Genomic DNA, 12,406 nt, shown 5'->3' with positions numbered 1-12,406 from the left:
GATTTGCAGTGTTTATGCTGATTTACAGTGTTTGTGTTAATTAACAATGTTCATATTAACAGTGTTTGTGCTGATTTACAGTGTTTGTATTAATTAACGGTGTTTGTATTAATTAACAGTATTTGTATAGATTTACAATGTTTGTATTGGTTGGAGTGATTAACAGTGTTTGTATTAACAATGTATTGATTTGCAGTGTTTGTATTAATTGTTTGTATAGATTTGCAGTGTTTATGCTGATTTACAGTGTTTGTGTTAATTAAAAATGTTCATATTAATTAACGGTGTTTGTGTTGATTTACAGTGTTTGTATTAATTAACAGTGTAATGATTTACAATGTTTGTATTGGTTGGAGTGATTAACAGTGTTTGTATAAACAATGTATTGATTTGCAATGTTTGTATGAATTAAGTGTTTGTATAGATTTGCATTATTTATGCTGATTTACAGTATTTGTATTATGTTCATATTAATTAACAGCATATTGATTAACAGTGTTTGTATTGTTTGTGTTGATTAACAGTGTTTGTATGGATTTGTGGTGTTTGTATTGATGAACAATATTTGTATTAATTAACAGTGTTTGTATTGGTTTCTAGTGATTATATTAACAATGCATTGATTAACAGTGTTTGTATTAATTAACGGTGTTTGTATAGATTTGCAGTGTTTATGCTGATTTACAGAGTTTGTGTTGATTTACAATGTTTGTATTGGTTGGAGTGATTAACAGTGTTTGTATTAGTCATCAGTGTTTGTATTGTTTGTGCTCATTAACAGTATTAACAATGTTTGTATTGATTTGCAGTGTTTATATTAATTGTTTGTATAGATTTGCAGTGTTTATGCTGATTTAGTGTTTGTATTGATTAAGGGTTTGTCTTAATTAACAATGTGTCGATTGTATACATTTGCAGTGTTTGTATTCATTAACCCTCATCCTACCATGCTATGTTACACCTTAATCTTACCATGTGGGGTCTGTTTGGACCCCAATACTTTTCTTTAAAATTAAAGCTTATAAAGACAAAATCACCAGATAAGTTTTGTTCAGAACATCTTGTATTAATAACAGCAATACACTAAAGGGCCCAAGGCATAAAGAACACACTTAACCTTCATCCTACCAGCCAATTTTACATACACAAACTACCAGGCGGGGTCCGTATGGACCCCAGGAGGGAATACCTTGAAATCAATGCAGTAAGAACCAATTCAATGCAGCAAACAGACATAACTTTATTGAAGAACAAAATCCACTATGGCTGAATATCAATGATGTATTATAAATGCAATAACATTGCAATAATATTGCAATAACTAGCATACATGTAGCAAATTATAGCGCCACAAAAAAAATTGGCATTATATACATGATTTTTGCAGCTCATGCAGCTGTAAAACATTCTGGATTACAACTTAGGTCTTTTCTTACAGAATTTAAAACAAAAAAGTAATTGTAAAATAATTTAGGGCTTTTGTTTTGCAGCCTGTGCTTATTGCAGCAGTGGGGTCCACACGGACCCCAAGAAGGAATGCCTTGGTAGTTTCATTATGGAACATAAAAGAAATAAAAGAAGTTAACTTTCAGTGTGCTATTCAATTATAAAATAAAAGACAGATAAACTTTATTCTGGGGTCCGGTTGGACCCCAGTAACAAATTAATTATACCCTCACAATGCAAAAAGCTGATCTTCCGGTGCTTTAGTGTTTTAATTAAGACATAAATTCCGACAAATTCATAAAATGGTGCGGCAGTATGTCACATATTTTTAAAATGGCAAACAGACATATAGGTGCGGGGTCCAGATGGAACCCACTTGGTAGGATGAAGGTTAACAGTGCTTATGATAATTACAGTGTATTTTATTAATTAACAGTGTTCATATTGATTTGAAGTGTTTGTATTGATTTTTGGTGATCCTACAGATGGTCAGGAATAGTGCTGGGTCTTATATGATCTGAAGGACGTTTTATTGGCATGTTCGGATCCCCTTAGCGCACGTTACAAACCCTTTTCCTGGGGTACATTCACACATTTTATAGAGTTTTCCTTACACACACACACACACACACACACACACACACACACACACACACACACACACACACACACTTCAACCCAAGAAGGGCTGTTTATTATCTGATATAGTTGAATCATAGCAGGGAAATCATAGCAGGGACTCCAGGACTGTAAACCTGTACTCCAGGGGCCACCAGGGGTCAGTGATGTATATCCAAAGGGTAATAAGATCCTTTTATTAAATCACAGGATGAAGTTGGAGATTAGTACCAATGCTGTTACAGTATTATTATTTAGTTGTTATAGATGTAAGCCTATTGATTGGTCACTTGAAATGAAACAGGTAAATTAAATGTCACTGATGGAAAAAAAAAAACAAGTATGAGTAGCCTAATATTAACTATAACGTGTTATTTAATATGGTAATATTCTACACAGACTTTCAAGTCTACATCTGGATAAGTGGAAAGGCCTTTATTTCTTCTTCTTCTTCTGGCTGCTCCCGATTAGGGGTCGCCACAGCGGATCTTTCGTCTCCATTGCTCCCTGGCTTCCGCATCCTTCTCTACCACACCTGCCACTTTCATGTCCTCTCTCACCACATCCATGTGTCTCCTCTTTGGCCTTCCTCGTTTTCGTTTGCCTGGCAGCTCCATCCTCAACATTCTCCTTCCAACATGCTCTGCATCTCTTCTCAGGATGTGCCCATACCATCTCAGTCTCATCTCTCTTAGCTTAATTCCCAAGCTCTCCACATGTGCTGTCCCTCTGATGTGCTCGTTCCTTATCCTGTCCAACCTCCCATCGCAAACCTTAACATCCTCAACTCGGCCACCTCCAACTTTGCCTCCTGTCTCTTCGTTAAGGGTACGGTCTCCAATCCATACATCACAGCTGGTCTCACTACTGTCTTATACATCTTACCTTTCACTTTTGCTGGGACTTTCCTATCACAAATGACTCCCGAAATCCTTCTCCAACTGCTCCACCCTGCCTGCACTCTCTTTCTCACCTCACTATCGCAGCCTCCATTTTCCTGGACAGTTGACCCTTGAATTCACCAACTTTCTTTACATCTACTCATTGCATCTTCACTACACTCTCATCCCCATTCTCACTGATGCACATGCATTCTGTTTTGCTACTGCTCACCTTCATTCCTCTTCGTTCCAATGCATCCCTCCATCTCTCCAAACCCAACTCAACCTCCTTTCTACTTCCACCACATATCACAATATCATCCGCAAACATCATGTTCCATGATGACTCTTGCCTCACTTTGTCCGTCAAGCTATCCATCACTATGGCAAACAAGAAAGGACTCAAAGCAGATCCTTGATGAATTCCCACCTTCACCTTGAACCATTCAGTCGTTCCAACTGCACACCTCACTGCTGTTTCACTGCTTAGGCCTTTATTTGCCCTGTTGGAATTCTTTTACTCTGGAAAAGGTCCCTGGATACAAAGGATTTGAGAACCCGTGCCGTCATCTTTATTTATGTGCTTTTTCAATTACTTTAGTATTTTCTGATTGCTCAGGTTTGCCAAACAAACATGCTTTGATACTTAGCCTTATTCAATCTTGCCAAAACATTGCACTTAGGCCTATATGTGGTTTCTTGCACTTTTCCTGATTTATTTAGACTTTTAACGTGTGACAAAGCGTGAGAAGTCCATCCATCCATCATCTGTAGCCGCTTATCCTGTGCAGGGTCGCAGGCAAGAGGTGGGGTACACCCTGGACAAGTCGCCAGGTTATCGCAGGGCTGACACATAGAGACACAACCATTCACACCTACGGTCAAATTAGAGCCACCAGTTAACCTAACCTGCATGTCTTTGGACTGTCGGGGAAACCAGAGCACCCGGAGGAAACCCACGTGGACACGGGGAGAACATGCAAACTCCACACAGAAAGGCCCCTGCCGGCCAGGCTCGAACCCAGAACCTTCTTGCTGTGAGGCGACAGTGCTACCAACTACACCACCCAGCGTGAGAAGTCCATCCATCCCGCTTATCCTGTCCAACAGGGTCGCCTATCCCAGCTGACTATGGGCGAGAGGCGGGGTACACCTTGGACAAGTCGCCAGGTTATCGCAGCCCTGACACATAGAAACAAACACCTACGGCCAATTTAGAGCCACCTGTCGGGGAAACCGGAGCACCCGGAGGAAACCTGCAGAGAACATGCAAACTCCATACCTCACCGTTTGCTGGGCTCGAACCCAGAACCTTCTTGCTGTGAGGCGACAGTACTAACCACTACACCACAGAAGTCTCTCATCTCATCTCATCTCATCTCATCTCATTATCTCTAGCCGCTTTATCCTGTTCTACAGGGTCGCAGGCAAGCTGGAGCCTATCCCAGCTGACTACGGGCGAAAGGCGGGGTACACCCTGGACAAGTCGCCAGGTCATCACAGGGCTGACACATAGACACAGACAACCATTCACACTCACATTCACACCTACGGTCAATTTAGAGTCACCAGTTAACCTAACCTGCATGTCTTTGGACTGTGGGGGAAACCGGAGCACCCGGAGGAAACCCACGCGGACACGGGGAGAACATGCAAACTCCACACAGAAAGGCCCTCGCCGGCCACGGGGCTCGAACCCGGACCTTCTTGCTGTGAGGCGACAGTGCTACCAACTACACCACCCAGCGTGAGAAGTCCATCCATCCCGCTTATCCTGTCCAACAGGGTCGCCTATCCCAGCTGACTATGGGCGAGAGGCGGGGTACACCCTGGACAAGTCGCCAGGTTATCGCAGCCCTGACACATAGAAACAAACACCTACGGTCAATTTAGAGCCACCTGTCGGGGAAACCGGAGCACCTGGAGGAAACCCGCAGAGAACATGCAAACTCCATACCTCACCGGTTGCTGGGCTCGAACCCAGAACCTTCTTGCTGTGAGGCGACAGTACTAACCACTACACCACAGAAGTCTCTCATCTCATCTCATCTCATCTCATCTCATCTCATTATCTCTAGCCGCTTTATCCTGGTCGCAGGCAAGCTGGAGCCTATCCCAGCTGACTACGGGCGAAAGGCGGGGTACACCCTGGACAAGTCGCCAGGTCATCACAGGGCTGACACATAGACACAGACAACCATTCACACCTACGGTCAATTTAGAGTCACCAGTTAACCTAACCACTCAGCGTGAGAAGTCACGTGAGCAAATTCCAACTCATTTAAAAAAGTGCTTTAATGCTAGACGGTGTCCTGCAGGGGGCGCGAGAGAGCCACGGTTGTGGGTTCATATCCCGCGTCTCCTTCGTCTACAGTCCATCATTTGTGGAGGCCGCGAGCGTGACATGTGTCAAATCCCAAAAAAAAAAAAAAAAAAAAAAGTGAGCGTGTCAGCGCGCACTGGTCTGATTTCCGGCGCACGCGCACGCGTGGACTTCTGTGTGCGCGTGTCAGCGCACGTGTGTATGCGTGTGTGCGTGGACTAGCCCGCCCCCGCGTGTTGTGTGCGCGTGTATATGTTGTTATTATTATCCTCCCGCCTGCCCGCGCTCTCCTCTCCTCTCCGCTCCGCTCCGCTTGTCTCCGGCGCGCTCGGCTCAGAATGGCCAGATTCACGCAGAGTGAAGCGAGGCGGCAGCAGCATCAGCAGCATCAGCATCAGCATCAGACTCCCCCGCAGCCCGCCCACGCCAGCGCGATCCTCGGCGCGTCACCCGCACCACTGTCATCCACCCCGAGCCCGCAGCACGCGCACCTCGCGCTCCCCAAGCCCATGAGCGGCCCCGAGTCTGGCTCCGTGATCCACGCCGACGGCGGCGCCATGAAGGACCAGGACGCCATCAAGCTCTTCGTGGGCCAAATACCGCGCAACCTCGAGGAGAAGGACCTCAAACCGCTGTTCGAACAGTTCGGCAAGATCCACGAGCTCACCGTGCTGAAGGACCGCTACACCGGCATGCACAAAGGTACCGTACCGTACCGTACCGTACTCACGCGCTCTCACCGTTCCCAAGCGGTTTTGCTGTTGCTCAGCTATTTTCCATCACTAACCAGCTCATCAGTTCCACAAATTTGTTATTTACAATGATGCGAAATCATCACCTTGAATCATAAACAACAAAGACAAACATTTGTTTATGATAAGCAACACGTCACATCACGCTTCTTCCTGCACCAACAAACTGTATTATTATTATTATTATTATTATTATTATGCATAAAAGAAAACAATGTGTCACGTTGTTAATACCCCACAGCAGGTGTGTGTGTGTGTGTGTGTGTGTGCATGCTGGGGTCACTCCCACTTGTTTATTGCATGATTTTTGCTCGCGCGCTCAGAAGTAGGGCATCCTGGAACCCGGCGCCTGCGTGTTCCTCCCGGATGCTGTTCATGTTCACGTCGTGACATTTTGTTGTTATGAAGTCATGTCCTCCAGGATGTAAAAGTTAAACCGTTTGTGTGAGATTCTTCAATATTTCCATGCATTATTTCCATCGTAGCTTACAAAACAACAACAACAAAAGCATTGAACGGCTGATGAGAGGATTGGCTAATTAATTCATAATGTTAATATGCATATTAATAATATGCATGTCTCGGTATATTGATATTTTAAAGATCGCGTCGTGCCGGAGTGACGATTTGCGCACGGTAATATCGTGCAGCTCTCTTGGTGCGTCAGTGCGCGCGGCCGCGCGCGCAGCATTTTCCGTCTGATGATCAGGACAAATGAAGTTCATGTTCATTAAGCTTTTGCAAAAAAAAAAAGAAAAAAGAAAGTTTCTCTCTCTCTCACTCTCTCTCTTCCTCACATAAGACATAAGCGCCTAAAGATAATGTCTCATCTCATCTCATTATCTCTAGCCGCTTTATCCTGTTCTACAGGGTCGCAGGCAAGCTGGAGCCTATCCCAGCTGACTACGGGCGAAAGGCGGGGTACACCCTGGACAAGTCGCCAGGTCATCACAGGGCTGACACATAGACACAGACAACCATCCACACTCACATTCACACCTACGGTCAATTTAGAGTCACCAGTTAACCTAACCTGCATGTCTTTGGACTGTCGGGGAAACCGGAGCACCCGGAGGAAACCCACGCGGACACGGGGAGAACATGCAAACTCCGCACAGAAAGGCCCTCGCCGGCCACAGGGCTCGAACCCGGACCTTCTTGCTGTGAGGCGACAGCGCTAACCACTACACCACCGTGCCGCCATCCAGAACATATACAACCAGGGTGGCACAGTGGTGTAGTGGTTAGCACTGTTGCCTCACAGCAAGAAGGTTCTGGGTTCAGTGGCTGACGGGGGCCTTTCTGTATAGAGTTTGCATGTTCTCTCCGGGTGCTCCGGTTTCCCAAACAGTCCAAAAACATGCAGGTTAGGTTAATTAGTGGTTCTAAATTGACCGTGAATGGTTGTTTCAGCCCTGCGATGATCTGGCGATTTGTCCAGGGTGTACCCCGCCTCTCGCCCATAGTCAGCTGGGATAGGCTCCAGCTTGCCCGCGACCCTGCAGAGAATAAGCGGTTACGGATAATGGATGGAAATAAAAACCAAGTCGAATAAAACTCATGTGAATGTTTTTTTTTTAAATTTGATTCTGTTTAGTCAGAGATCTTATTAGACTTTTTATTGATGCATGTAATGATGTCATACAATCACTTATGCGACACAATAAAATGCATGTAAAATGTCATGGTCACATGCTGAGGAGCAGCGTGCTCTTATTTTCTTTACAGCTCGACTGTCTACATTTCAGTCCTTTGAGACATATCTCTGTCTCGCTCTTTCTTTCACGCTCTCTCTTTTACACACGCACGCACACTCTCAGAAAACAAAGTACATCATTGTACCTTTAGGGGTACAATGGCTTGTCACTGCATGGGGCAGGACCTTCTAAGGTACTTATTTGTACCATTTATATACTGCTTGGGAACATATAGAAGAAGAAACCTTTATTTTGTCACATGCACACTTCAAGCACAGTGAAATTCATCCTCTGCATTTAACCCATCTGAAGCAGTGAACACACACCTGCACACGCCCAGAGCAGTGGGCAGCCACACTAGGGTGCCCAGGGAGCAGTCAGGGGTTCGGTACCTTGCTCAAGGGCACTTCAGCCCAAGGCCACCCCACGTTAACCTAACTGCATGTCTTTGGACTGTTGGGGAAACCGGAGCACCCGGAGGAAACCCACACAGACACGGTGAGAACATGCAAACTCCGCACAGAAAGGCCCTCGCCGGCTGCTGGGTTTGAACCCGGAACCTTCTTGCTGTGAGGCGACCGTGCTAACCACTACACCACCGTGCCACCCCTGTATATATGTACCCTTTTGACCCTAAAAAGGTGCACATAGTTACCTTGAAGTCCAATAATGAGCCCGAGGGGGTATACTGGTGCAGATTGTACCTTGGGGTACAGAAATGGACTCCTACTGTAACTGTACCCCTATTTCTCACAGTGTAGTAGTAGACTAATGCAGGGATCAAACTACATGAATTCAGCCTGATTTGTCCTAACTGACACAATTCCACTATCAGACCCGAATATGAACATCAGAAATGAGGAAGAATTCTAGTAGTGTGATGTAACTGAAGAACAGCAATGTGACGTCTGGGACACCCCGTAGTACCCCAGTGAAAAGTCTAGAATGTCAGATTTTTTTTTTGTATTTTCTTGCCCTGTATGCTACAACTCCTACAACATGTTCCTTCTGTCACCTTCTGATTTCAGACGATCCTCCTGATTGACAATTTCTTGACCCTCCTGCCTGACAACATGGAAGAATGTGAATGATGATTGGTCGGGGTCAGACTTGTAGTGTTGCCGGTCTGCCAACCAAGACATGGCAAGAATTTATGGCACTATGATTGTCTGATCTGACATGGTGACCATCGTGAAAGACAAAAATATTGCGTAGTCTGATCCCGGGATTAAACTAGCGGAATGAATCAGTGCAGGATGCTTGCCTGTCCGTCTTTCGTTCTTTCTCACCCACACACACATACACACAATTTACACACATACAAACCGATGCCTGATCCTTTCTCAGGGCTTAATTGTTACATTAGTGTTCAACTAACATTGATTTACAATTTTGGGACGGCATGTTACAGAACACAAAATCAATAGAATAGTCGTGAGACCGGGTTAGTTACAGAGCATGATACTCTGTGTGTGTGTGTGTGTGTGTGTGAGAGAGAGAGAAAGACTGGGTGGTACATTATAGGACCTAAGAGACAACTGAATCTGTACGTAATGATGTAATGAAAGCCTGTTATACCACAGCGCTGCTGTATTCTCGAACCTGATTGGTCAGAAAGTGTTGATTAACACGTTGCTCTTAAACTACTCTTTTGAATATGCTATTGTTTCCATAGTAACAACTCATTCACAGACACTTCTCTGGTGGACACGCCACATAATATAAGATTAATCATAAGTACATTTTCAAATTGTGGGCGGCACGGTGGTGTAGTGGTTAGCGCTGTCGCCTCACAGCAAGAAGGTCCGGGTTCGAGCCCCGGGGCCGGCGAGGGCCTTTCTGTGCGGAGTTTGCATGTTCTCCCCGTGTCCGCGTGGGTTTCCTCCGGGTGCTCCGGTTTCCCCCACAGTCCAAAGACATGCAGGTTAGGTTAACTGGTGACTCTAAATTGACCGTAGGTGTGAATGTGAGTGTGAATGGTTGTCTGTGTCTATGTGTCAGCCCTGTGATGACCTGGCGACTTGTCCAGGGTGTACCCCGCCTTTCACCCGTAGTCAGCTGGGATAGGCTCCAGCTTGCCTGCGACCCTGTAGAACAGGATAAAGCGGCTAGAGATAATGAGATGAGATGAGACATTTTCAAATTGTGTATTTCATAAACAAAGAAGAACGTCTATTAATAGATACGATAACGTTTTTTGTGAGGAGCGATGGTTTATAGGCTCGCTGTTGTAACGTAAATGATAACAGGGATTAACTTGTATCGTGGACATGCCATGACATTAAAGGTAACTACAAATGGATAAAAAGTATGAGGGGTCATTCTTTAATGAATTAAACACTGCAAGTGTTTGCAAATTGCTGTGTTATAAGAGGAATAAAACACTTCAGGAAGTGCTGTTATAGGAAAATAATCTGCTTTGGGGTGGTTACTCTGAACCTCTGCTTTGCATCAGGCTGCCATTCTCTCCTGCATATACACAAGCAGACACATGCAAGCAAGGGCATTCATGCACACACACACACACACACACACACACACACACACACACACACACACACACACACACACTCCAATGCTCTGTTTGACACTGAATCAACTGGTGGTTCATCTGAAAATGGAAAAAAAACCAAAAAAAACCGATACTGTCAATGACAGTGTAGCTTGCTCCGGCCCCGTCTGGTCCAGAAAGAACTATCTAAAGTGGGCCACCTTGCGCAATAAATGTTGCAAGCTATATACACGATATACAAGCTATATACAGTGGTATGCAAAAGTTTGGGCACCCCTGGTCAAAATTGCTGTTACTGTGAACAGTTAAGCAAGTTGAAGATGAAATGATCTCCAAAAGGCATAAAGTTAAAGATGACTCATTCCCTTTATATTTTAAGCAAACACATTTTTTTATTTTCATCTTTTACATTTTCAAAATGACAAAAAAGGAAAAGGGCCTGAAGCAAAAGTTTGGGCACCCTGCATGGTTAGTACCTAGTAACACCCCCTTTGGCAAGTATCACAGCTTGTAAACACTTTTTGTAGCCAGCTAATAATCTTTCAGTTCTTACCTGGGGGATTTTCACACATTCGTCTTTGCAAAAGGCTTCCAGTTCTACAAGTTTCTTGGGCTGTCTTGCATGCACTGCTCTTCTGAGATCTATCCACAGATTTTCAATGATGTTTAGGTCAGGGGACTGTGAGGGCCCGGGCAAAACCTTCAGCTTGGGCCTCTTGAGGGATTCCATTGTAGATTTTGAGGTGTGTTTTGGATCATCGTCTTATTGTAGGACCCATCCTCTTTTTAACTTCAACTTTTTTACAGATGGTGTGATGTTTGCTTCCAGAATTTGCTGGCATTTATTCGAATCCATGCTTCCCTCGACCAATGAAATGTGCCCTGTGCCACTGGCTGCAACACAACCCCAAAGCATGATCGATCCACACCCATGCTTCAGAGTTGGAGAGGTGTTCTTTTCCTGGAATTTGGCCCCCTTTTTTCTCCAAACATACCTTTGCACATTGTGGCCAAAAAGTTCTATTTTGATTTCATCAGTCCACAGGACTTGTTTCCAAAATGCATCAGGCTTATTTAGATGTTCATTTGCAAACTTCAGACGCTGAGTTTTGTGGCTAGGACGCAGGAAAGGTTTTCTTCTGATGACTCTCCCATGAAGGTCATATTTGTTCAGGTGTCGCTGCATAGTAGAACAGTGCACCACCACTCCAGGGTCTGCTGAATCTTTCTGAAGGCCTTTTGCATTCAAACAGGTTTTTATTTGCCTTTCTAGCAATCCAATGAGCAGTTCTTTCAGAAAGTTTTCTTCATCTTCCAGACCTCACCTTGATCTCCACTGTTTCTGTTAACTAATTTCTTAATAACATTACAATCTGAGGAAACGGCTACCTGAAAACACTTTGCTATGTTCTTGTAGCCTTCTCCTGCTTTGTGAGCATCAATTATTTTATTATTCAGAATGCGAGGGAGTTGCTTAGAGGAGCCCATGGCTGTTGATTTTAGGGACAAGTCTGAGGAGTCAGAGAATTTATACAGCTTTGAAATCGGCATCATCTGACCTTTCCTCATGAAGAATTTGAACAAGCCACAGCTCAATAAGCTAATTAAGGTCTGGAACCTTGGTAAAAGTTACCTGAGAACTCAAATGTATTGGGGTGCCCAAACTTTCGCATGGTGTTCCTTTTCTTTTTTCACTCTCCAATTGTACAAAACAAAAATAATACACACATCTTCCAGAAAACGCTGAAAAGAAATGTATCGTCTTTACCTTTATGCCTTTTGGTGATCAGTTCATCTTCTGCTCACTTAACTATTCACAGTAACAGACATTTTCAGTAAGGGTGCCCAAACTTTTGCATGCCACTGTACACCCCTAGGAATATTGATCTATTTGCCAGAAAGAAACCAAAACGGCGAGGAATTAACCGAGAAGAAGTGATTTTTGTTGAAATGCTCATTAAGGCTTAATTAGTCCATAACTTCATTAATAATTGTAATTAAGCAAATCTGGGTAGAAGTTATATGCACCCTAGGTACCCCTACCTTCATGCCAGAAATAATCAAAATCGGTGAAGAATTGAGGGAGAAGAAGTGATTTGTGTATAAACTGCTCGTTAGGGCTTAATTACTCCATATCTTCATTATTAATTGCAATTATGCAAATTTGGGTAGAAGCC

At 44.2% G+C, this 12,406-nt stretch overlaps 1 protein-coding gene across 4 annotated transcripts in view; it reads left to right on the top strand.

Moving 5' to 3' along the window:
* The first annotated feature begins 5,591 nt into the window (after positions 1–5,591).
* Positions 5,592–12,406, top strand: part of LOC132871743 (CUGBP Elav-like family member 5) — a 472,273-nt gene continuing 465,458 nt past the window's right edge. For 3 of the 4 annotated variants that reach the window (XM_060906212.1, XM_060906211.1, XM_060906213.1), the window contains exon 1: positions 5,607–5,970. In XM_060906212.1, coding sequence (XP_060762195.1) covers positions 5,607–5,970 — 364 coding nt within the window. Of the gene's footprint in view, positions 5,971–12,406 lie in introns of all 4 variants that reach the window. The other variant, XM_060906214.1, reaches the window with a different exon arrangement.

The sequence above is a fragment of the Neoarius graeffei genome, chromosome 23 (assembly GCF_027579695.1).
Source record: "Neoarius graeffei isolate fNeoGra1 chromosome 23, fNeoGra1.pri, whole genome shotgun sequence".
Taxonomy (NCBI): domain Eukaryota; kingdom Metazoa; phylum Chordata; class Actinopteri; order Siluriformes; family Ariidae; genus Neoarius; species Neoarius graeffei.
The sequence above is the reverse complement of the archived record's forward strand: the minus strand, read 5'-3'. Positions and strand labels throughout refer to the sequence as shown.